Genomic DNA, 25,813 nt, shown 5'->3' with positions numbered 1-25,813 from the left:
CCTAGATTCCTATCTATTAAAGGGAGAGTGCATTTCTAGCTCTGCTCTCCACCAGCGTCCTCAGGAAAGAGAGTGAGACAGAGCCCCAGTCTCTTCCTTCCTCCTCCCACTCGCCCGCATAACTTCCTGACGCCAAAGAAAAGACTCCTGGTCTTGCCCTCAAAGACCTTCGCTTCATGGGCGGAACTCTTCTACAGTAAGTCTCCAGCAGGTGGCATCATTCCAATCGTTACAGTTGCCAAGGGAAGAGACTGTCTCCAACAGGAAAAGATTGGAGAGGGTGGCTCATGCCCAGAGGGCTCAAGTATCAGAGAACCCCAGAAGAAGTGGAGAGTTGAAAGGGTCCTCAGCAGCCATCTAGTCCTATCCATATGGGAAGGGACCCAACAAGTAGTTGTCCAGACTCTGCTGGAAGGTCTCCAGGAAGGGAGAGGCCACCATCTCGACCGACAGCCCCCTCTCTCTGCTTTGGCACGGCGTGCATTGTCAGCTAGTTTTGCCTTGTCTGACAGCAAGTTGAAATCTGTCTCTTTTCCATTTCCACCCATAGCTCCTGGTGCCACCCCTCTGAGGCCAAGCAGAACAAACCTAATCCCTCCTCCATAGGACAGCCTTTAAAACCTGACAACAGCCATCGTGCCCATCCCTACCCCTCCCCCAAGCCTTCTCTTCTCCAGTCTACAAAGGCCCAAATCCTTCACTATTGTGTCATGAACTCAAGGTCCTTCACCATCCTCATTCCATACCTGGCTCCTCTCCAGTTTATCAATGTCATCCTTAAACAGTAGTGCAAAAGACCTGAACACACTACTCCTGATGAGAACATTGGAACTGTCACCTCCCTTTTACTGACGGCCATGCCCCCTCCTAGTGTAGTCCCAAGGTCTCAACAGACTTGGGGGTGGTTTCATCACACAGCTGACTCATCTTGCGCTTGCCATCTACTAAAAGCCCCAGGTTCCATTCAGAATGACGTCTATCTAATCATGCCTCCCCCATTCTATATTTATGGAATTGATCTTTGGTACCCAAGGGGAAGCCTTTATATTTGTCTCCATCCAATCTCATCTAATGAGATTGAGCCCAGTGCTCCCGCTTGTCCAGATTCTTTTGGATCCTGACTTTTCTCATCCACTGCTTTAACTCTCCTCCTGGGGTTTGTGTCATCAGCAGATCTGATTAGGATGTCCTCAATGCCTTTATCTAAATTGTTGATAAAAACTGTTAGCACATGGCCAAGTACAATTCCCTGGGGTACTACACTGGAGACCTCCTGTCACATCAATAATGGACCACTGAATCACATCCAACAACTTGTGAATCCATCTTACTGTTTCATTGCTGAATTCATATCTCTCCACAATCTTCCCAAGAATAGTTCTAGAAAGGCAGTTAGTAAGTACAGAGAAGAGAATAATGGACCTGGAGTCGAGAGGACTCAAGTTCAAATCATGCCTCAGATATCTGCTACTCACTTAGCCTCTGTCTGACTCAGTTTCCTCATCTATAAAAGGGAGATAATAATAATCCCTGGCTCTCAGGGGTTTTGTGAGGAACAAATGAGATAATATTTGTAAAGTGTCTTCCTAACCTGAAAGCATTATATAAATGCTAGTTATCATCACCATCATTGTTCTTTATCATTACCATCATTATTATTTGTTAAAAACCTTGTGAAAATCTGGGTAAACTATATCCACAGCTTTCCTTTCACCTACTTGCTTAGTAATCCACCAAACTAAGAACAATAGGTTAATTGGGCATGACTCCTTCTTGATGAAGCCAGAGTGGTTCTTTGGGATAACCGCTTCCCTTCCTGTGCATTGGCCAAGCATCTCTTTAAGTACTCTTTCTAGGATTTCCCCAGGAATTGAAGTCTTTCCTGTCCTATAGTTTGTAGACTCTGTTCTCTTCCCTTTTTTGAAAATCAGTACATTTGCCCTTCTCCAGTCTTGTACTGCCTCTCCTGTTTTCCATGATCTCTCAAAGATCATTGTAATGGTTCAGCCATCATACCTGTCAGGTCTTCCTATACAGAAGAACAATGTTCATCTGAAGCAGGAGACTTGAGAGCAGCCAAGTGTACTCTTACTTTATAATAATTATCAACTCATAGTCTTTTTTGTTCTGCCATTTACAATATAAAGATCATTCTCCTTTGAAGAGAAACAGAAACAAATGAAGACATTTCTACCTTCTCTCTTTGTCACTTGTCATAGTCTCATCCACCCCAAGCAAAGGTCCTAGCCCTTCTTTGATCCTCTTTTTGCTTCCAATATAACTAAAAAGCCATTGGATTTGGTGATGAGGAAGTCTTAGATAACTTAAAGAGAACAGTTTCAGAAGAATGTAGAATGGGGGCAGGTAGGTCAGATTTCAAGGCCCTGAGAAAAGAGTGGCTAGTAAAGAAGTGGAGACATCTTTTTCAAGAATCACTGGATCATAGATTATACCCTTGACAAAGAGAGCTACATATATTCAGCATTAATGGCCAGCCTTTATTGGAAGCCCTCTTGTGAGTGGCAACCTACAACCTCCCAAAGAGTTGGTCAGTGAAGGAGTCAAGTGGAATGTGATGGTAGTAAGTTGATATACAAAGATCAAGAACATATTTTCAGAGGTTTCTCTGGATCCGAGCATGTTGAAACCAGATGGGAAGGAATCAATGGAGGAAAAATTAAAGGTACCTGAGGAAAAAGGAATCAGCACTAGAATAAGGTCCTGCTGGTGGAAAGAGGGGGAATTCTTCTGTCCTCCTCTACCTACCTGCTGGCTTCACAACCCATTTTTTTTTTTGGTGAGGCAATTGGGGTTAAGTGACTTGCCCAGGGTCACACAGCTAGTAAGTGTTAAGTGTCTGAGGTCGGATTTGAACTCAGGTACTCCTGAATCCAGGGCTGGTGCTCTATCCACTGTTTCACCTAGCTGCCCCCACAACCCATTTTTGATGTAGGTGGGAATAAAATCTTGGGCACTCATAGAGAGATGAACTTTTCCTTGTGAAGCAAGTCAAAGAGGAAAGTGTGAGTAGTAATCTGAGAAGCTTTGAAAGTATGGTTTGTTGAGGGATGGCCTCCCATGCAATGACCTCCATATTTACATTTGTTTAAATTATTATCATATAAGAACTATGTCTGAGAATTTGAAACCCATCAAGGGGAGGATTGCTGACCCATCAGGGCTGATGCTGAAGGTGAATGACCATTGGGCTCTCCTCCCATTAGGAAGTCCCCCTGCAAGAAGAAGGAAGGCTACACCACCACCTCATGTCTGAGACTTCTTCTGAAGACTTAGCCTTGTACATGGACACGCCATGGAAGGATACCCAGTCAGGTGTCAGCCCCAGAGAGGTAATATTGGATGCCTTGGCACTGGGGCTGAAGGCTGACTAATTTGGTTGCCTGGCATCAGTGCTATTTAACTCTGTTTTCCTTCATTGAGTAGGGGCACCAGGCAAAATGAGACCTTCCCTGAAGTCAGGGTTGCCCATGGCTGGGAGATTTCAGCCTGCCTTAGAGACGGAAGAGAGATTCAAGCCTCATTAGATCTTTGGTGCTGGCTTAGGTTCAGGAGCTAGGCTTGGAGAGAGAGAGAGAGAGAGAGAGAGAGAGAGAGAGGAAGAATAATGTGGGAGGGGAATGCACTGAGGAAGATAGGCTTTTATAGAAGCAAGCAAGGAGAAACAGATGTCATTGGTCAGGTTTGGACATTTTCCTCTTGTCTCACTTCACCCATGCCTTTTTTGGTAACCTAAGAATCAATTAATCGACCTGTCTTCGGCAGGGCTTCTTACACTTTTTCCACTTGGGACTCCTTTTCACCTGAGAAGTTTTATGTGACCCCCGATATATAGGTATAGAAAATAGGTCTACATAACCTTTTGTTCCTGCCGAATTTTTCACAACCCCCACATTCAGTTACCTGAGCCCAGATGGAGTCATTACCCACAGTTTAAGAAGCTGGGGTCCATGGTATGTGGGCTAAGTGCTAGGGAGACAATGACAAAAGTGAAGTGGGTCCTGTCCTCAAGAGGCTTACATAGGGGGTGATCAGTAAATAAACAGGCATATTAAAAGGCATGTGAATGGTGCAAAGCTATCCATATGTAATAATGTTTATGAAATATCCATATAATAATAGATATATTAAGGACATAAAATTATATTTATAATAATGGGAATAGTAAAGATACATACAATAGACATATAAACAGGTAGAAAGATATACCTATATATCTTATATCTCTATATATTTTTCATATATGTATATAATCTACATATAAACCAAAAGTATATTAACAATCCATATAGTCAATACAAGGTAACCCCAGAGTGGAAGGTCCTAGTTGCTGAGGGGAATACAGAAAGGTTTCATGTAGAAGGTAGCACCTGAGCTGAGGAAATCAATCTCAAGTATTGCTAAAGCTCCTTCTATATGCTGGTCACTGTGCTGTGCTGGCTGCACAGTCCCTGCCTTCAAGGAGCTTGCAATCTAATGAGGGGAAGACAAGACACAAAAGGAATCTGAAAAGGGAGAAGGGGAAGGGACCCGGGAGAAGGGCATGGTAATGGTGGAGTCCATTCAGGCAATGAAACTGGTGGGAAATGAAGAGTTGTTTGGCCTTCTTCTGAGTCCCCTTCAAATGGGGGCTCTGGGAGGAGGTTTTGGCTCAGTTCTCCTGCTCTCCAATCAGAGGGGCAGGGGCAGGAGGGTACTGAAGAAATGTGAATACCAAGGCTGATGCAGTCTGGGCTCTGCCACTTGCTCCCTGTGTGAACTTGGGCTGGTGACATCCCCTCCTTGGGCCTCAGTTTCTTCCTGAAGGAGTTGTGTTAGCAGATGCCCGAGGTGCCTTTATCATCCTGTGCTCTGTGACCACAAGTCAAGCATGGGATTCACCTGTCTGTGCTTCTGTCCTGCAGAAAGAAGATGATGTCACAAGTTGCTCGGAAGGCAGCACTGTGGACATCCCTGATCCCGAGATAATACTAAAGAAAATTACAGATCTCAGCGAGATCTTAGAGGAACCTGAGGATTGCTTCACAGAGGGTCAGTAACTGGCTTCATGTCAGTACCTAGCTAGCCCTAAAGGTCACCTTTTCCCTCTTATTTCTCCTTCACTTGAGTTTGCTCCAAGTTTGTGATGGGAAAGTTAACTAAAGCCCATCAGAAACATACCTTCAAACACTGGCCAACTTCCTTCTTCTCATCATCAAAAAGCCACTATTCTCCTGATTCTTACTTGGTGCTAAGTTGGACATCATACCTAGAAAATGACCCAGACACAGACATAGAAAGCTTCCAATCTAATCTAGACACATGAACAGAGTGTTAGCATGACTGAGGTACAAAGATAGAAGAAAACCCCCAACTTTCTCCAGTTCTTGAGTCTGCCACCCCCCCAAATCAGTTGGGGTGTCCCGACTCCTGGTTTTCTTTGGCCTTCATCTTAGCAAACTTAACCCACAAAATAATGACATGGAAGAGGCATTTAACAGGTACTATCAGAATATAACCTACGAGGGAATTCACGGCTCTTTAATGAACATATTGATTCAGTAACAATTGAAATGCCAAGCATATGGATCATCAGGGTAATCGTGAGCTCATCAACAATGAATTATCTCAATAAAGGCTCCCATTTAATAAAAGCAGATCACTTAATAATAATAACATTAGAAATATAAGGCATATAATTACTTATCTGAAGAGATAGGCACTGAGTTATAAATCTGTACCTGTCCTAAACCTAGAAGAATATGCCAGGACATGACTTAAGACTTTTCAACTTCTCACAAGGGAAAAGAGAGATGGAGAGTGGGTTGGGGGGAGGGGTGAAAGAGGATAGAGGGCAGACACAGAGACAGAGGAATCTGCTCTATGAATCACAGAGTGTTAGAGTGGGAAAGGCCTCAGAGGCCATTAAATGCAAACTATACCTTCAAAAAGAATCCTCTATAGCATCCGCCCCATAGGGTCACCCACTCTGCTTGAAGGAGGGGGAGCCATTTGACCAGTCCCTTCCACTTTTGGTTGGCTCTAATCCTTAGGAAGTTGCTTTGTTTTCCCTGACATCTTGCCTGAATGGCCTCCTTCCAGTTTTCCCCCATTACTCTCTTTTTTTTGTAGGGCAATGAGGGTTAAGTGACTTGCCCAGGGTCACACAGCTAGTAAGTGTCGAGTGTTTGAGGTCGGATTTGAACTCAGGTCCTCCTGAATCCAGGGCCAGTGCTTTATCCACTGTGCCACCTAGCTGCCTATTTCCTCCATTACTCTTGATTCTACTCTCTGGGGCCTAGCAGAACAAAACTATTCTCTTTTCCTCATGGCTACCCTTCAGATACTTCAGGACAGCTCTTTTGACGCCCCCTCCCCCCTCCTACCCATACCCGAGCATCTCTTCTCCAGGTTAAACGTTCCTACTTCCTTCTACTGATTCTCAAAATCCAATAATCAAATCTAGTTGACTAGTGCTCTCAAGCTTGTCATTGTCCTCAAAATATGGTGCCTAGAACTGAACCCTTTATTCCCAGTGTGGTTGAACAAGGGCAGAGTACCACAGAACTATCTTCTCCTTATTTCTGGAAGCTATATCTTAAGGCATAGCTTGGGGCAGCTATATGGCACAGTGGATAGAGTGCTGGGCCTGGGACCAGGAAGACTCCCCTTCATGAGTTCAAATCCCATCTCAAACACTTACTAGCTGTGTTACCCTGGGGAAGTGACTGCCCAGTTGGCCTCAGTTTCCTCATCTGTAAAATGAGCTGGAGAAGGAAATGGTGAACCACTCCACTATGTTTGCCAAGAAAACTCCAAATGGGGTCACAAAGGGTCACATGACTGAAAAGATAACTGAAAATGCCTCTCTTTTTTTAAATCATAAAAGTATATTATTTTCCAGTTACATGTAAATATAGTTTTCAACATTTGTTTTCATGAGATTTTTAGTTCCAAATTTTTCTCCCTCCCTTCCTTTCCTCACCCCTCCTCAAGATAGAAAGCAATCTGATATAGGTTATATATGCACAATCACATTAAACATATTTCTGCATTAGTCATGTTGTGAAAGAAGAATTAGAACAAAAGGGAAAAACTTCAAAAAACAAAAAACAAAACAAAAACAAAAGTAGAAACAGTATGGTTCAATCTACATTCAGAATCCACAGTTCTTTTTTCTGGATGTGGAGAGCATTTTTCATCATGAGTTCTTTGGAATTGTCTTGGATCATTGTACTGTTGAGAAGAGCTAAGTCTATCACAGTTGATCATCACACAATGTTGCTGTTACTATGTACAATGTTCTCCTAGTTCTGCTCACTTCACTCAGCATCAGTCCACTTAAGTCTTTCCAGGTTTTTCTGAAATCTTCCTGCTCATCATTTCTTACAGCATAATAGTATTCTATTACATTCATATACCACAACTTGTTCAGCCATTCTCCATTTGATGGGCATTCCCTGAATTTCCAATTCTTTGCCATCACAAAGAAAGCTGCTATAAATGTTTTCGTACACGTGAGTACTTTTCCCTTTTTTATGATCTCTTTGGGATACAGACCTAGTAGTGGTATTACTGGGTCAAAGGGTATGCACAGTTCTATCGCCCTTTGGGCATAGTTCCAAATTGCTCTCCAGAATGGTTGGATCAGTTCACAGTTCCACCAACAATGCATTAGTATTCCAATTTTTCCACAGCTTCTCCAACATTTATTATTTTCCTTTTTTGTCATATTAGCCAATCTGATATGTGTGGGGTGGTACCTCAGAGTTGTTTTAATTTGCATTTCTCTAATAGTTATTTAGAGCATTTTTTTTCATACGACAATAGATAGCTTTGATTTCTTCATCTTAAAACTGCCTGTTCATATCCTTTGACCATTTCTCAATTAGAGAATGATTGACATTCTTATAAATTTGATTTCATTCCCTATATATTTTAGAAATGAGACCTTTATCAGAAACACTGGCTGTAAAAATTGCTTCCCAGCTTTCTGCTTCCCTTCTAATTTTGGCTGCATTGCTTCTGTTTGTATAAAACCTTTTAAATTTCTCTATCTCTTGTTTGGTTATAAATTGTTCTCCTCTCCATAGGTCTGAGAGGTAAACTATTCCTTCCTCTCCTAATTTACCTATGGCATTACCCTTTATGTCTAAATCATGTACCTATTTTTACCTTATTTTAGTATGCAGTATAAGATGCTGGTCTATGCCTAGTTTCTGCCATACTATCTTCCAGTTTTCCCAGCAGGTTTTGTCAAATACTGAGTTCCTATCTCAGAAGCTGGAGTCTTTGGCTTTATCAAACAGTAGATTACTATAGTCATTTACTACTGTGTCTCCTGTGCCTGACCTATTCCCTTGATCCACCACTCTATTTGTTAGCCAGTTCCAAATAGTTTTGATGATTGCCATTTTATAGTGTATCTTCAGATATACCAAATCTAGCCCACCTTCCTATGCATTTTTTTCATTAGTTCCCTTGATATTCTTGACCTTTTGTTTTTCCAGATGAATTTTGTTATTATTTTTTCTATCTCTATAAAATAATTTTTAGGTAGTCTGATAGGTATGGCACAGAATAAGTAAATTAATTTAGGTAGAATTGTCATGAAAATGCCTGTCTAAATGGAAACCAAAATCAAAGTAGTGTTCTGGTTGCCATGTCACACCCTTGACTCATATTGACTTTGCAATCCACTAAGACCCCTAGAACTTTTTCAGACAAACTACTATCTAACTATGCCTTCCCCTTCTTGTGCATATGAAGTCAATTTCTTGTACCCGTCTAAGACCTTAATTTATCCCTTTTAAATTGCATCTTATTTAATTAATTCAGTCCAATGCTCTTTCCTGCAAAGATCTTTTTTTATCCAGACTACATTATCCAATGTATCAGTTATTATTTTCAACTTTGTGCCATTTGCAAATTTGATAAGTACAACATCTGTATTTCTATTCAAGTCATTGCTAAAAATGTTATGGCACCAGATCCAGCATAGACCCCTGAAGTATTCCACTGAAGAACTCCTGACATGATGACACTGAACAAGTCTACTGGTTCTAATCATCTAACTAGTTGTGAAACCATCTAATTATACTATTTTCTAGCCCAGGACCTCTTAAACTTCTCCACTCATGACCCCTTTTCCTCCAAGAAATTTTTACATGACCCTGGGGATATAGGTATCTTAAATAGGTATACTGTTGTCAAATTTTCTGCAGCCCCCACATTCAGTTACATGACCCCAAATGGGATCCCAACTCACAGTTTAAGAAGGTAGGTTCTGGAAATAACTTAGGTTAGTCAGGCATGACCTGCTCTCTAATTTTTTTTTTATTATTGAACAGTTATCATCTTGACTTATTCTTTATGAAGCCACAATGACCCTTGCAATTACTGCTTCCTTATCTAGAGAGTCTTTTTTTTTAGTGGTTCTACAATTCTCCCAGGAATCAATGTCAGATTCTGTTGCCTTTATCTTCAGAGTTAATTCTCTTTCCTTTTCTGAAAATTGCCACAGTTGTCCTTCTCTAGGCTCCAGGAGGCCTCTCCCATTCTCCATGATCTTTCAGATATTGCAGATAGTGGTTTGCCAATCATAACACCTGAGGATGCTGCTTTTCTAAATTCATTCAGGATAGCTGAGTGTCCTTTTTTTTTTTTTTAACTAGCACCATACTTGTTTTGGGTATCCTCCCTTTGGGTCATTTTTGTCTTATCCTTTCCAGTCTACAGGAACATTCTCTGTGACAGAGAGGATAGAAGTAAAATTTAGATTGAACACCTCTGATTTCTATTGACAGTTACTATCTTATTCACTGATACAGTCATCTTGCACCTTCTTTGATCCTCTTCTTTTCCCTAAGATAACTTCTAATAACCCTTTTATTTTGTTGTCCCTTGCTGTCTCCACTAGCTTCAGATAATTCTTTATATTAGTGCTCCTGCCACTATTTTTATGGTCCCATGACATGCTCTATTACTATGCTCACTCCCATTCATGTCTTTTAAAAATCTAGGTTGCTTGTTGAGTTTCTCAGATTTCTTATTATTATCTTCAGAAAACTGCAGTTTTTCCTCCTTCTCAGTGCTGATTGTCTGAATTTTCAGAATTTCATCCTGGTAAGATTTCCCACCCCACCTAAACTGAATTGTCCTATAGAATTTTTGTCCATGGGATCCTAAAGTAAAGATCTACCATGAGAGGCTTTGAGGCTGATGAGCCTACGATCTGTGAGATCATAAAATCTACCAAGTTCAATCTAAAAAGAGCCTTATAATTGGAAAAACAAAAACAAAACAAGTGACCTTTCCAAGCAAATGAAGGGGGGATTTAGTACTCAACTCAGCAAATGATGATTCAGCAATCTACTATGACAGAGCACTGGGCTAAGGGTTGAGATTGCAAAAACAAAAATTTAAAACAGTTCCTGCCCTCAGACAACTTACTTTCAACTGAGTGGGCTCAAGATGTACATGGGTAAGTAAATACAAAAGTATACATAGAGGAATTTTACAGCATAGAGAACACTAGCAACCAGGATGATCAGGTCAGGTCTTGGGTGGAGGGGGCACCAGAGCTGTGCCTGAAAAGAAGATGGGGCTTGGGGTAGTGGAAGGACCCCTGAATGGGGAGTCAGAGGATCTGGCTAATTACCATCTATGTGACCTTGAGCAAGTCATCTCCTTTTGCTTGGTCTCAGTTTCCTCATCTGCAAGATAAGGGGGTGAGAATAGATGACCCCCAAGGTGTCTTCCAACTCCATATGACCCTATGGCTTATAGGAGGCAGAAGTGAGAAGGGACTAGAATCCATCTTCTCTGGAAGTCCTTGCTGAATGCATAGCAGTCAGGGTACCTGACTTCTGGTGGTGGGCGATGGAGTAGGGAGTTGGAGATGTGGATGTTGTCTGGCTACCAATGCCCTCTCTCCTTCCAGCCTGCGTTCGGCGCTGTCCCTGCTGCACAATGGACACAGGAAGGTATCCCGGATCTCTCTTCTGGAGCCTGAGAAAGACGTGCTACCATATTGTGGAACACACCTGGTTTGAAAGTTTCATCATTTTTATGATTCTGCTGAGCAGTGGAGCGCTGGTAATTGGAGGTCGAGATGGAGAGCAAGGGTGGTGGGATGATGTGGTGGGGGAGAGCACTGTTTCCTGAAGTCTGATTGATTAAACATTTATAGAGTGAGGACACTGCCAGGTACTGCTCACCTGGAACTTACATTCTAACCCAGAAGATGGGAAGGAAAGGGAAGGGAAGAAGCATTTATTAAGTGCCTACTGTGTGCCATGTATTGTGTTAAGCCCTTTATAAATCATCTCATTCAATCTTTACGACAATCTTGTCATGTGGGTGTTATTATTCTCACCATTTTGTAGTTGAGGAAAGGTGAGGCAAACAGAAGTTAACTTGCCCAGGGTCATATAACCAGTAAGTATCTGAGGCAGGATTTGAATTCAGGTCTTACTGACTCCAGGCCCAGTGCTCTACCCACTATACCACCTAGACGTCTATTGAAAGCAGGAGTGTAGGGGCAGCTAGGTAGTGCCCTGGATTCAGAAGCACCTGAGTTCAAATCCGGCCTCAGACACTTGACACTTACTAGCTGTGTGACCCTAGGCAAGTCACCTAACCTTCATTGCCCCACCTCACCCCCCCCCCAAAAAAAAAGAAGAAAAGAAAGCAGGAGTGTAAATTCATGAAACAAATTGAGTGGAAAATAGTGGATATTTTGGGGGGTTGCTTCCATCCGGACCTGTGATTGCATCAGTAGGATGTGATGAGGGGGGAGTCAGATTGGCAGCTCCTCCAGAATTTACAGAATTTATGGTCTTTGAGGCCACAGAGCTTAAAAGACTTGCTCTGGATCACACAGCTGATAGCAAGTTCTGGGGACCAGATTTAAACCTGGGTTCTCTCAAACTCCTGCACTTTCTGCACTCCTCCTTCTACTGGTCCTCCTTTATGTCTTCTGATGCTGAATCCTGCCAGTCCTCTGGAACACAGCACCCGTCCCCCTGGTGTGCTTCTTTAAAGAGGTCCGACCAGCTGTGGCTATCTGGGGATCTGAGCCATTCACCAATGCCCAATGTTCCTCATACATTTGCATGTATGCATGTGTGTGCACAAGCATGTACAATATATGCATAGGCATATATCCGCATAGAGAGGAGAGAGAAAGGAATAAATTGATCAGTGACATTCTAGAAGACCATGAGAAAGGATGAGCGCTAGGATCTCTTAATATTCATTCCCCTAGTGATGATGTGGGTGGGCATGATATCATCACATTCTCTTCATTCCAGGCTTTTGAAGATATTTACCTGGAGCACAGGGCCCTGCTGAAAGCTATCCTGGAGTTTTCTGACTTGGTGTTCACCTACATCTTTGTCCTTGAGATGCTGCTGAAGTGGGTAGCCTACGGGTTCAAGGCCTACTTCACCAATGCCTGGTGCTGGCTGGACTTCCTCATTGTGGATGTGAGTGTTGCCCTCCCAGACCTTCCCCTCCCATGGGTTGGGGGGGGGCACAGAAAGCCAGGTGAGATAGAGTCACAAGTCAAGGGGGCCCTTTTCTGATACATCTGTTGACTGGCTCCCACAGCATCTCTAGGGACAAAGGAGAGACTCTGGAGATGGCTGTTGGATGAGACAGGGAACAATGGCAGCTCTCTGGAACATCTGAGATGAAAGGGCTTCATGCTGAGGCAGTGTCTGTCACTCACAGGCCCTGATTTCCTTGTTCAAAGAGAAACTGAGAGCCCTGTGTGCTTTCTGTTGCCTTTCCATAGGCCTTGAAATGTCAGCGTGGAGCACAGATATCACAAGAGGTGTTCTGTACTGCTATTGAGCGGTATGTTTTCCATTTGGAAAAGGTGGGTGGGGAATTGGCACCAGGATTGCAGAGAGAACTCTGCCATGGGAGCTGAGAAACTTCAGAGCCACGGACTGGAACCCTTGTTGACTGTGTAAATGAGCTAACTTTGGAGAAGAACCCAAACGGCTGAAGCAGACAGGATTCATAGATTGTTTTTCAACCTACCACACATCCATCTGGAATCATGAAATTCTAGGATTTACAGCTGGAAGGGGCCTTAGCCCTCCTGGTCCATTGTTATTGTTGTCGTGTAGTCATTTCAGTTGTGTCTGACTCTTCGTGATCCCATTTGGGTTTTTCTTAGCAAAGACAGAGGAGAAATTTGCCATTTCCTTCTCCATTTCATTTTACAGATATGGAAACTGAGGTTCAGTGAGGGGGAGGGATTTGCCAAGGGGCCATCCAAGTAGTGTGTGAGACATAGGATTTACACACAGGTTTTCTGATTTCAAATCCAGAATCAAAGGAAAATTTTAAAAATGCTTCCCAAGTATCCAAGCCAATGTTTCAAGCCACAAGAATCACAAAATCACTGCTTTTCCGTGTTTCTAGAGACCTCAGTGACCTTTTCATCTGACCCAAACTTGAAATAGCACTGGCAGGTGGTTGCGCAGAACTTGCCTGAAGACCCCCATGAGGGAAAATACCCTCCCTCCAGAGGTAGCCTGTCTGGAGAGATCTAATGGTCAGGAAGTTCATCATTACTCAAGACTGAATCTACTTCTCTGCATCTTCCATCTGTCCAGCACTTCTGCTCTGGGTTTTCTGGGATCCTCCTCCCACAAGGCAAATTGGAGACAGCTATCAGGTCCCCTCTAAGTTTTCTCTTCTCCAGGTTAAACACTCCCAGTTTGTTCATCTGATTCTCCTATAGGCTTCATAGAGAAGGTGGGATTAGAGCTTGAACTTGAAAGAAGTCAGGAAATGGAGATGAGGAGGGAGAGAATTCCACTCATGGGGTACAGCCCGATTTGTGTCTGACTGGAGAAGAACCCACTCAAGTTTGAGTTTTAGTCCATCAAAATATCTAGACCTTTCTCGCATAAAGTGTTTATTATCTGCCCTTCATTCATCCTTTATTTATGAAGTTCATTTTTTGAACCCAAGTGTAAAACTTTGCATTTGTCCCAATTAGCTTTCATTTGATTAGATTGAGCCCAACTTTCTAGCATGTTGAGAACCTTTTGGATCCTTAGCTTGGTCAATGGGTATGCTGGAGCCAGATTATCCCAGTGTGAGGGTTTATACCTCAGGAATCAGCGGATGCTACAAGTTAAGGCTCTATTTATTTATTTTTTTTATTGTCTAGATGTAAGAAAGTGATGGAAAGTTAACAAAGAATTAAAAGCATGTCATAGATACATTTTCCCCCAAGAATAGTTTACCAACAAACTCCTGCTTAACATCTACTGTATTCACACTCACTCCCAAGTTTGTGGGGTTGTTTTTCCTCTTTGTGAAGAAAACAAATTCAAAGAACTGGTTTTGATCACAGTCTGACTTTCTGTAACTTTTCTACCTTCATTCAGGTTTCATTGATAAGTCTAGTAGCAAATACACTTGGCTTCTCTGAAATTGGTCCCATTAAATCCCTCCGCACCCTCCGAGCACTGAGGCCCCTGAGAGCACTGTCACGTTTTGAAGGCATGAGGGTAAGGCTAAAATGTTAAAATTTGTAAAAAAAAAAAAAAACCATATCCATTCCAAATCACTTGAAGTCCCTTTCCTTCCTCCTGGGTTCGTAGATTAAGAAATGGAATAGACCTTAGGATCCATCAAGTCCAATTCCCTTCACTTTCCAGATGAGGAAAGTGATCCCTAGAGAAATGAAGTGACTGACTCAAGGTTACACAGAGCAAACAGAATTAGAATTTGACTCTAAATCCAGCACTCATTCCATGTGTCTTTATTGACACAGGACAAGCCTGAAAGAGAAAATGTTGCTTGTCTTAATCTGGATAAAGTGGTTACTCCTAATCTCCACTGCAGAGAAAGAGTGATATCCAACTGGGAAATGTTTAGAAGGACTTCTTAGTCTCTGACCAGATGTCACCACTGAGTGGGAAAGGTCCTTTTGAAAATGAAAATGAACATGTGAATGAAAGTTCACACCACAGTCCTCTGATTCCTTGAGTGTCTTTTTTATCCAGGTTTGGACATTTGCATGTTTCATGGAACTTTTAGCTCTGGGTCTGGGTATGGCATTTAAGTGTCTCCAACAATCTACCTGTAAAAGATAAGTTAGACCTGGGATCAGGAATACCTGAGTTCAGATCCAGACTCAGAGACTCACTACTGTGTGATACTGGGCAAATTGCTTGACCTGTCCAAGATTCAATTTGCTGATTTGGAAAATGGAGATAAGATTCATAGCACTCACTTCCCAAGGTTGTTATGAGAATCAAATGCAATAATGTATGGGAAGCATTCTGCAAACATTATATAAATGCTAGTTATTATTTCACTGATAGTGCCTCTTTTTCCTGTAAATACATACACTTGGGATAAGGCTGTGCAAAGTCCTCCTGGTTACTATAGAAAGACCCCCTTTGAAGGGGTTCCAAGATGGACCCCCATCATAGTCATTTTCATGCCAATGATTTATCCCTTGATAAATCCCCAATGTGTTTACCTTAAAGTCCATATCCACGAACCGTCCCACCAGACAAATGAGAACTGCTCCATCTCAATAGTCTTCTCTATTCCAATCTAGTCCAATCCACTATACACAGGTGCTAGCAGAGGAATCCCACTAATGGATAGCTCCAATCATGTTACTCTTCTGATCCAAAATCTTTGATAGCTCCCTGTTGCTTACAGGATAAATTCCAGTTTCCTCATCCAGGCACTGAAGGTCCTATATTATATTGCCCCACCTTCCCTATTTAGTCTTACTTCCTATCCCAATCCAATCCAATCCAACAAACTGAGTAAGCACTTTCTACGTGCCCTTGCTTACATAACTGACAATGCATCGACAAAGGACTATTTGCTGTTGCCCCAAACATTTCTCCACATTTTCCTCCAGCATCATCTTTGTTCATGCAAAGGTTACACAGGTATTTGGGAGTAAGGCCAAGATTCAAACTCACACCTTCTAATACCCAGGGTAATGGTTCTTTCTACTATACTATACTCCTTCTTCATCTTAATAATGGGGGAAGAGAGAATTTTAGTTGACTCAATTATTTCTGAAGTCAAAGTTTTAACTTTTATCAAATTGTTTAAATTTAAAAATTATTTTAATGAATTTGATTATATTTTCAGTCTCGATTCAAGTAGTCCTATGTAAATGAGATAATGCATAAAACATTTTACAAATCTCAAAGTACTATATAAATGTCATCTATGACAATTACTTGGGCAGGTCCTAGCTGCCAAACTTCCAGAGTGGCTGGTTTCTTGCCATCATATACCTTAATGTACATCTTTGTGTCTTCCCTGCCTCCAGAATTCTTGCAACAGTGGTCAGAAATAAAAAGCTATATTTAGCAAGAATAACAAAAATTATCATTCTATGCATCAGAGTGAGGTTCCACTATACACATGTGGTCAGAAAGGTGTGCATCTGTGTGAGGATGTAAGCTGGAAAGGAATCACAGAAATGTAGATAGAACCCTGGACTTGGAGTCAAAATGGACCTGGGTTCAAATCTGATACTTCCACCTGTGTCACTATGGACAACTTTTCTGTGCCTCATTTTCTACATCTGTAATATAATATGTATGGTAGCCACCTCCAGGGCACTGGTGAGGCTTGAATGAGAGAATGTAAGTAAAGCACTTTTCAAACCTAAAAACACTATAGAAAAAAATGGCAGCTGCAGTTGTCGGTGATGGATGAATCTATGTCTGCTTTGTTGTTTGGCTAGTTGAGAATTAGAGGGACACAGGGCACCAAATTGCATGTTGTGATTCATTATATCAAAGCAAGGATCCAGAATGTGTGTGTGTGTGTGTGTGTGTGTGTGTGTGTTCAGCATGCCTATGAAATTGTCTGTCCTTGCATCTTGGTAATTACTGACATTTACATAGTGCTTGAAGCTTTGTGAAATGCTTTACATATATTGTCTCATTTGAGTCTCACAACAGTCCCCTGAGGTGGGCAATGCACAGATCGCAATCCTTTTTAAAAAAAAATTAAGGGAACTGAGACTTAGAGAGGTTAATTGATCTGTCCAGGATGATATTGCTGACAAGTGGATTGAGATAGGATTTGAACCCTGTTCTTCCTGACTCCAGGTATGGTGTTCTATCTACTGCACTACACTGTTGGATGCCAGTGGTCCTTTTCCTAAGGGGAGTGTTTTAAATATATCCCTAACAAATGAAACCCAATTACTTTTCTAAAAACCCTGAAGAAAAATAATTCTGCAATCTTGATGCCTTTCCAATCCCAGTATCTTACCACTTTTAGAAAATTATTCTATTGTCCAAACAGCTCAATTCCTTCTGTAACTTATCCATTTTATAAGTAATTATAATCATTGTTCTGTCTCTATCTCTCTTTCTGTCTCTGTATCTCTTCATCTCTGTCTGTCTCTATCTCTCTGTCTCTCTCTTTTCTTTCCCTCTCTCTCTTTATATTTTCAGGTGGTTGTAGATGCCCTGGTTGGCGCAATCCCTTCCATCATGAATGTCCTTCTGGTCTGTCTTATCTTCTGGCTCATCTTCAGCATCATGGGAGTGAATCTCTTTTCAGGAAAATTTGGCAGATGCATGAACATTACCCAGGGAGAATTTTCCCTTGTGAATGTGTCAATTGCCAATAACAAGACCCAATGTAATAACTCAGGTCTCTTTTGGGACACTGTGAAAGTCAACTTTAATAATGTGGGAATAGGATACCTTGCTCTTCTGCAGGTGGTAAGTCTGTTTCTCCTCTCTTGTCATTGGGAGAGTAATATGATAGAGGAGATGGCCAAGGAGAAATCATAGAAATATGGCACTGAAAGCCAAAGGGCAGCAAGAGTTTGTATAAACTGAATGTTACTGAGCATTCTGCCAGTTCTAATTTGTCTTTAAAAATGGCAGGAAGAAATGGACATGTCACTAGGAATTCATGCATAGGTAAAGCTCATGCCATTCATTAGAGTGGACAGGTTAGTCTATTCTTTTTTTTTTTTTTTTTTTGGTAAGGCAATTGGGGTTAAGTGACTTGCCCAGGGTCACACAGCTAGTAAGTGTTAAGTGTCTGAGGCCGGATTCGAACTCAGGTCCTCCTGAATCCAGGGCCGGTGCTCTATCCACTGTGCCACCTAGCTGCCCCCAGTCTATTCTTTATAAATTCTAAGCATAGAAAACTATTACAGCTTAAAGGTATGTTTTAAATCAGCTTTCATTTAAAGCCTCAGCTCATGAGCCCCCACCAATGTTGTTTTGCTAAACCAACTAGAGGTTTACTGGTCCAAGGCAAAAGACATTTAAAGAATAAGCAGAGCAGAATAAATGAGAAAGAAAACCTTCACCCCATTCCCTCAAGCATGCAAGGGTGCTCCCTCCAGCAGATTCCTACAGAGAATGAATTCTCCAGCTTGAGTCCTTTGCTTTTGCTTCCCATGCTGCCTGGGTTGCATGCTAGGGAACTGAAAACATATAACTCTTGCTCAATTGGTCAGTAAAAAGATGTTGTTTCCAGGGTGTGCATCACCTCTCTTGCCACAAGAATGCTAAATCATCGGGAATCTTCTACATCAATATCAATACAAGTCTGCAGCTACAACAAAATAATCCAACGATTAATGGAAATTAAATGAAGTCCAATTAAATTTAATCATTAACAGATCAGGCAAAGTATAGGGGGAAAAGCATCAGGAGTCAGATAACCTGTTTTCAAATCCTACCTCTATGTGACCTTGGACCTCAATTACTTCCTCTTTATGAGAGGATTGGACTAGAAGACCTCTTGAGTCCTGTCTGGTTCTAACTTTGTGATTCTATAAAACTTGGCTGTTTTGTCTCTTCCTAGATGCCACAGCCATCAAGCCAATGCCTCATCCCAGGAATTAGGGCATTATACCAATAACTCACATTATTTTATATCATTTTAATGTTTACACAGTGGGTAAAGTCTAGTCTTGGAGTCAGGAAGACTCAAGTACTGCTGCTGACGTAAAGCTTATAGGACCCTGGGGAAGTCACACCTCCTCAGTGACCCAGGCATCTCTCTAAGACAAAGAAGCTGTGGGGGAGGTAGCTATCTGCATCATAGAATTGTAGCTCTGGAGTTAGAAAGGACTGCCAAGTCCATCTGGTCCAACCCATTCATTCAACCTCTCCGGCCCTCCATTTCCTCATCCACACAATGAAAGGCTCAGCCTCTAAAGTATCTTCTAGCTCCAGCTCTATGATCTGGCAATCCCTCATTTTACAGAGAAGAAAAGAGGCCTGGAGAGAAATGACTTACCCAAGGTCACCCATGTAATAAGTGGCAGAACTGGGACTTGAACCTATATCCTTTGACTCTAAACTCAGCATCTTTCTTGATCAACAAAAGGAGTTTCTCCACTTGCCATCCCCCACAATGATGCAATCTTAACAACACTGGGAGGTACAGAAGGCAGGTGTCTTTATCTCCATTCTAAAGGGAAGGCTGGGCACAGGTGTTCAGACAGATTACCATGGCTGTACATTTAGTGTGTGTGAACCATCCAGACTCTGAGTTCAGAGTTCTGTGTGGGACTTCTATCTTCAGTCTCCCATACTGTCACTATCTCAGTCAGAAAATTCAACAGCTCCTCCACCCCAGCTATGCCTCATGGGCCTGATTCACCACAAATGCTGGATGCATATCTCTGTGCCCTCCCAGCAGGGCTGGATAGGCTGCTTCCATTATGCTCCAGACTACCCCACACCCTCCACAGTGGATCATGACCATTGGACCAGGGTCGTATTGGGGAAGCTTAATAGTGGGATGCATCTTTATTCAAGATGGGATATGTAGGTACCTGAAAAAATGTGGAGGCCACATCTCCAACAGAATACCAACTTGTATGGATGGTCCTATGATCTCTACAACTACACAGAAGACCCCATGAGAGTCCCCCTAGGCTTCTGGGGCTTATTTTAACACTTTAATATCCATAGGGAGCCATGATGGTTATTTATATCCTGGAATGGCTGCCAAGGGTCTGGCCACAAATGGCCAATAGCAACCCCTCATGGAAACATGACACTATCTCTACTGACCCCACCTCCTGCACCAGGTTCCACTGTACCACCTCAAGGCTGTGCCTTGGGCAAATCTTCCACTTATACAATCTCTTTTCATAGACTACATCACATTTGAGCCTTGGACACATGGTCTGTATTTTTTGAGAAGTCCAAGTAGTGTGTCAAGGAGCACAGGGGCCCCAGTCAAGGGATTAAAGGGGACCATCTACCCAAGAGAGAACCAGAGGCATGGGAGGCCTGTCAGCTTGAGTTCTATTGAAGAGCTTCCACCAACAAATTCTCTTGGCATTAGAGAATTAGATGCAGACCTCTACTAATTAGAAATAGAAGGCAGCTGAGCAAGCAAGAGAAGCCTCACAAGGAAAATTGGGGAAACCAATATATTTATAGAACACTATAAATAGAACCTCACCAAGGATGCCCCACCACCATCACTCTAAGCCCCAGTTATGTTTTCCACAAGAGCTATGATTAAAAATAACAAGGAATGGAGGGTCATCACTTCCAGAAAGTATGGATGGAAAGGAAACTTTTCTCCTTCCTCTCCAGGAGAGACTTTCCAATGACTTCAGAGAGTGGATAATGTTTGTGTTTATCTCAGTGTCAAGTGACAGCTATGCATAGCTGTATGAGGCCAAGATGGCAGCCATATGGCCAGACATCAGAGATCTGCAAACTCAAGATGAACTAGTATAACATGACAACCAAAGAAGCCAACCTAAATTGAGGTTGCACTGAGAGAGGTATGATGTCCAGAATAGGGGCCAGCATGGCAGAGTGTGGCCAGAGAAATGGGCTTGGAGTCTAAAAGACTTGGTTTCAGGTCCTATCTCTGACACATATTGGCTGTTTAACCTTAGGCAGATAATTTAAACTCTTAGTGATCCAGGCAACCCTACAAGACTCTGAAGTTGCAGAGCAGGTGCTACTCTGCATTGGAGTTCCCTACTCCAGTCTACCATTTGGATCAATATGTCCTCAATAAAAGAGCCAATGGTCTCATTGTAGTGTTCCTTGGTCAGACTATATGTCTGACATGTGCTTCATTTGGGCACCATCTTTTAGGAAAAGCCATTGAAGAAACCAAGGATGTCCAGCCTCGAGGAGATAAGACTTGGGAAGAATGTGATAGCTGTCTTCAAGGACCTACAGGATTGTCATGGGAAATGACTATTTAAGTTGACTTATAAGGTTATAAGGAAAATTTCCCCAGAATGGAAAGCACTGTCTGTAATGTTATGGGCTCTTCATCATTGATGGTCTTCAAAGGGAAGCTGGAGCACTTACTGCTTGGCAGGGACCATATAAGAGTGATTCTTGTTCAGATACCAGCCAGGATGAATGATGTCTGAGAGTCATGCCAAGGCTGAGATGCTCAGATTTCATACTAGTCTTATCCTAGGCTATTCTATAAGCTAGGAATATAGAAATGTAAAAATTGGGCTCTCCACCCCTCATCACCTCCCCCCATCAAACATAAATCAGGTATCAACAAGAATCATTAGATCACAGAGTTAGAAAGGAAGTGTCATCTAGCCCACCCCTCCCATTTTACAGATGGGGAAATTGAGGCCCACAGAGGTTGTTAATAATAATAATAATAATAATAATAATAATAACAACAACAACAATAATAATAGCTAACATTAATATAGTGCCCACTATGTTATAGGATCTGTGCTAAGTGCTTTACAAGTTATTATCTCATTTGGTCCTCAAAACAACCTTGGGAGGTAGGTGCTATTATGCTACCCACGTGACAGATGAGAAAACTGAGACAAATAGAGAAGTAACTTGCCATGAGTCACATAGCTCATAAGTATCTCAGGCTGGATTTAAATTCAGTTCTTCCTGACTCCAAACCCATCACTCTATCCACTGGCAGCCCCAGTGGGAAGCCAACCTGGACATGTACCTCTATTTTGTCATCTTCATCATCTTTGGAGGCTTCTTCACACTGAACCTCTTCATTGGAGTCATAATCGACTATTTCAATCAACAAAAGAAAAAGTCATGCAGGTAATAAATAACAGCTGGAAAGGATCATATAGTCCAACTCCCTTGTTTTACAGAAGAGGAAACTGAGGTCCCAAATTTTAAGTGTCAAATTCAGAAACAGGACTTGAACCCAGATCATCACATTCCAAATCCCAAATTCTTTCCACTATAACACACTTATGTAAAGGGCACTTTGGGTCAGACCCACAGAATGAATGAATTCACTGTTCTGCCCACAGTTACAGATGTAAATATATTATCCATATCTCTAGAAACCTCCCCTAGCCTGCCCCCAGCTTCTGGCTCCCAACCATGTTAATGGAAGCAAAAGACAGCTTCAGAAGCTCCTTCAGTTACACAGAAGTGTAAAACAACATTTAGGTTCTGAAGGCACATGAGGTAAGAACTCTTTGCCAGCTATATGGTAACCTAAGTGATATAAAGTGAAAATGGGGTTTCAGGCACACACTGCTGCCCAAACCTGAAACTTGCCATCTGTCCTTTATTTCCAGGCAACATTTAAAGGGTGGATGGACATCATGTATGCTGCTGTAGATTCCCGAAAGGTGGGTCGGTGACCTTGGGAAAGAATCCTTGGTGCCTCATGTCTTCATGCCATTTTTCTCAGTCTGTAGCAACATCCTCCTCCCCCTGTTTCATAGTTGAAGGCAAAAGCAGTGACTGCATGCTAACAATCAGTGAAAAACAAGAGCCTTTTCCCACTAGTAAAGCTTAGGTAACTGGAATTGTCTTCCTTCCTACCTCCAAAGAAGTCTTTCCTATCTGCCCTATAGAGTAAAAGTGTCCACCTGTCACTGGCACTAGCCCCTTGCCAAATCAGGATGTCAGAAAAGGGGGCCCCCACCCCCTGGTGCTCCCTGTGCCCTTGGGCCTCCTCTTAGCCCCCTCCCCATTCCCAAACAGGAGGAAGGCATATGATAAGAGGTTAGAGACTGACTGCAAGGGGTCCTCCTGGGACTAAGAGGAGACTAGAGAGGGCAATTCTTCATTTGATGTGATGAAATGAATGGTGGCATTTCAAGCAGGCAATCAGCCAATCAGTCACCAAGCATTTTTTAAAGTGCTTTCTCTATGCCAGGCACTATGCTAAATGCTAGAGATAGAAACAGAAAGCAAAAGTAGTCCCTGCTCTCAAGGAGCTTCCATTCCAATGAGGGAAATAAGACATCCAAAGCAGTACATACAAGCCAAATTCAGTGCAGGTGGAATAGAGCCTTGGAGAAGAAGGTAAGGGATGGATGAGGACAGGAAGGGGTGAGGATATTTTCCAACTTTCACCTCTCCTGTATCCATATGACATAATCAGTCACCCTAAGACGTTAAAAACTGACCATCTCTCTCCTCTCTCCTTAAGATAATTTGCATTTTAAGACAGAAACCCAGATAAGCCCATGCCTCAGCCAAAGAATGAATCTTTAAGGGGGGCATCATTTCAAGCCCAATATCAGGACAATGGGGGAAAATGTTTAGAGAAAGGCACCTTCTTGGCATCTCTTATACCTACTCCTCCTGTGGGTTTGGCTCATTGAGCAGTGAGGTTGGAAGGCATCTTGTAACTTTGTTGACTGAAGCAGAAAGGAAGGAAACCCCTTCTCAGTGTCCCCATGGGCACAGGATCTCCCAGGAATCCTATCAATGGCTACTAGTCAAGATTCTGCTCAGGGCTCCTCACTCAGTCATCGCAGTCTCCCATTTGTGCCTTTTTTGCTTTTCAATCCATACTTTTCATGACTTTATCTCATTTGCTGCCATTAACTTCCATTCCAGACCCATCTTTTGGGCTGGGTCAACACTGACCACTGTTTTGGGCAACCAGCCCTCGGAGCATGCCCTTGGTCCCTATCCATTCAGTTTGTCTCTGCCCACGTGAGCCTATAGCCCCAGCTCACGATGCTTCCTCTGCTCTGTTTCACCATAGCAAGAGGAGCAGCCCCAGTGGGAAGCCAACCTGTACATGTACCTCTATTTTGTCATCTTCATCATCTTTGGGGGCTTCTTCACACTGAACCTCTTCGTCGGAGTCATAATTGACAATTTCAATCAACAAAAGAAAAAGATAAGTGTCTCTTTTAAGTTTATCATCTGGTAAATCTCTTCTGTGATCTTGGCATGTGGCTTTCTCTGACCGGATGGTGGTAGTCTATGGTAGAGGTGGCCAGGAAAGGACTTTTGGAGCCCCTGTTTTTCTTCTACTAGTGATTCACTCATTTATTCAAAAATCCACTTTTTCAGTGTGTCCTGTGTACACTAGGTAGTGAAGGAGATAAAAGTTTAGTCTCTGCCCTCATGGATTTCCCAGTCTAGGATGAGGATTGAAAACAAATCTATGACACCAGGAAAAGCCTGGTGTGGTGGGCAGCTACCTGAGACTATGCATATGGCTACAAATCCCAAGACTACATAAAGAATGCCCTTACCTGCCTTTTTAGCTGGCTACAGGTTTGCACCAAACAAGGTCTGGCCCCTAGCTGTCTGTGATGATTCTTTTGAGAAGAGAGTTTGAATTTATAAGTAGACATAGCTTTATGGTCCTAGAGATGGAACTGATGATGAGGTGAGAGGTTTGAGTCAGAGAGTGGGGAGAATGGAGTATGAGCATGGTCACTATCCAGAGTTACTTTCTGTGGGACCCCATAGCCTAGATTAGAAGTTGTCCAATTCTAAGTTCTTTTGAGTCTGTGAAATTTGAGGGAGCTATCTATGTGTGTGTCTACCTGGCCCATCTTGTTTTTCCTCTTTGCTAATGGTAATGTTAATTCCTATACTTAGGTGGTCAAGACATATTCATGACTGAAGAACAGAAGAAATATTATAATGCCATGAAAAAACTGGGATCCAAGAAGCCTCAGAAACCAATCCCAAGGCCTCTGGTAGGTCCGAGAATTTCTTATGGTCTTTTTGCCTCATAAACTTAATAGCCATCAACAGGGAGGCAGGATGGTGTAGTGGTTTAGAGCTAGGAAAACCGGGGTTCAAATCCCACCTCTGACACCAACTGGTTTTGTGACCCTGAGCAAATCACAGCCTCTTAGTGTCCCCAGTGAAATCCCTAAGACTCTAAGTTATATAGGAGTTTCTGGTCTACTTTGCTGAAGGAAGTTTTCATATTAGGAGTTCCCTTCTTCACCATATTGATGAAATCTCAGGTCCTCTGGCCAAAGAAGCCAACTCAACAGAAAGTCATTAACAATAGCAAAACTTCATATAAATAAAGGAAATAAAAAACAAAATCCCACAAGGCCCCATGAATTCCAGAGAATTCATAGTTGTTTAAGAAAGAACTAGACCAGGGCAGCTAGGTGGCACAGTGGATAAAACACCGACCCTGGATTCTGGAGGACCTGAGTTCAAATCTGGCCTCAGACACTTGACACTTACTAGCTGTGTGACCCTGGGCAAGTCACTTAACCCTTATTGCCCTGCCACAAAGAAAAAGAAAAAAGGGAAAGAACTAGACTATCAATAACAATGGCTGCCAAGTTTCTTCTCGTGCTCTTTCCAATCTCTTCTTCTGTTGCCAATCTTGCTGCCATCGTTAGTTTTAATATAGTCATTGTCATAGGACCAAAGGATAGTAGATGAAGAGCTAGGAGGAAACTCATAGGCAATCTAGTCCAACCCCCTCATTTTACAAGTCTGGAAAAGAGGTCTAGCAAGGTGAAATTACTTGCATATGCTCACACTATAAATATCAGATTCAGGAATCAAACCCAAGCTCTCTGACTCCAAAAGCAGCATTA

The 25,813-nt window shown here is 42.3% G+C and overlaps 1 protein-coding gene across 1 annotated transcript in view; it reads left to right on the top strand.

Annotated features, from left to right (window-relative positions):
* Positions 1-25,813, top strand: part of LOC122735223 (sodium channel protein type 10 subunit alpha-like) — a 46,489-nt gene that overhangs the window by 16,942 nt on the left and 3,734 nt on the right. Inside the window, exons 7-15 of the mRNA XM_043976594.1 lie at positions 3,225-3,350; positions 4,923-5,049; positions 10,940-11,094; positions 12,312-12,485; positions 14,412-14,534; positions 17,475-17,747; positions 22,565-22,618; positions 23,992-24,133; positions 24,843-24,943. Of these exons, the coding sequence (XP_043832529.1) occupies positions 3,225-3,350; positions 4,923-5,049; positions 10,940-11,094; positions 12,312-12,485; positions 14,412-14,534; positions 17,475-17,747; positions 22,565-22,618; positions 23,992-24,133; positions 24,843-24,943 (1,275 nt within the window). The remainder of the gene's footprint in view (positions 1-3,224; positions 3,351-4,922; positions 5,050-10,939; positions 11,095-12,311; positions 12,486-14,411; positions 14,535-17,474; positions 17,748-22,564; positions 22,619-23,991; positions 24,134-24,842; positions 24,944-25,813) is intronic.

The sequence above is a fragment of the Dromiciops gliroides genome, chromosome 1 (assembly GCF_019393635.1).
Source record: "Dromiciops gliroides isolate mDroGli1 chromosome 1, mDroGli1.pri, whole genome shotgun sequence".
NCBI lineage: Eukaryota > Metazoa > Chordata > Mammalia > Microbiotheria > Microbiotheriidae > Dromiciops > Dromiciops gliroides.
This window is presented reverse-complemented; position numbering and strand designations above follow the sequence as displayed.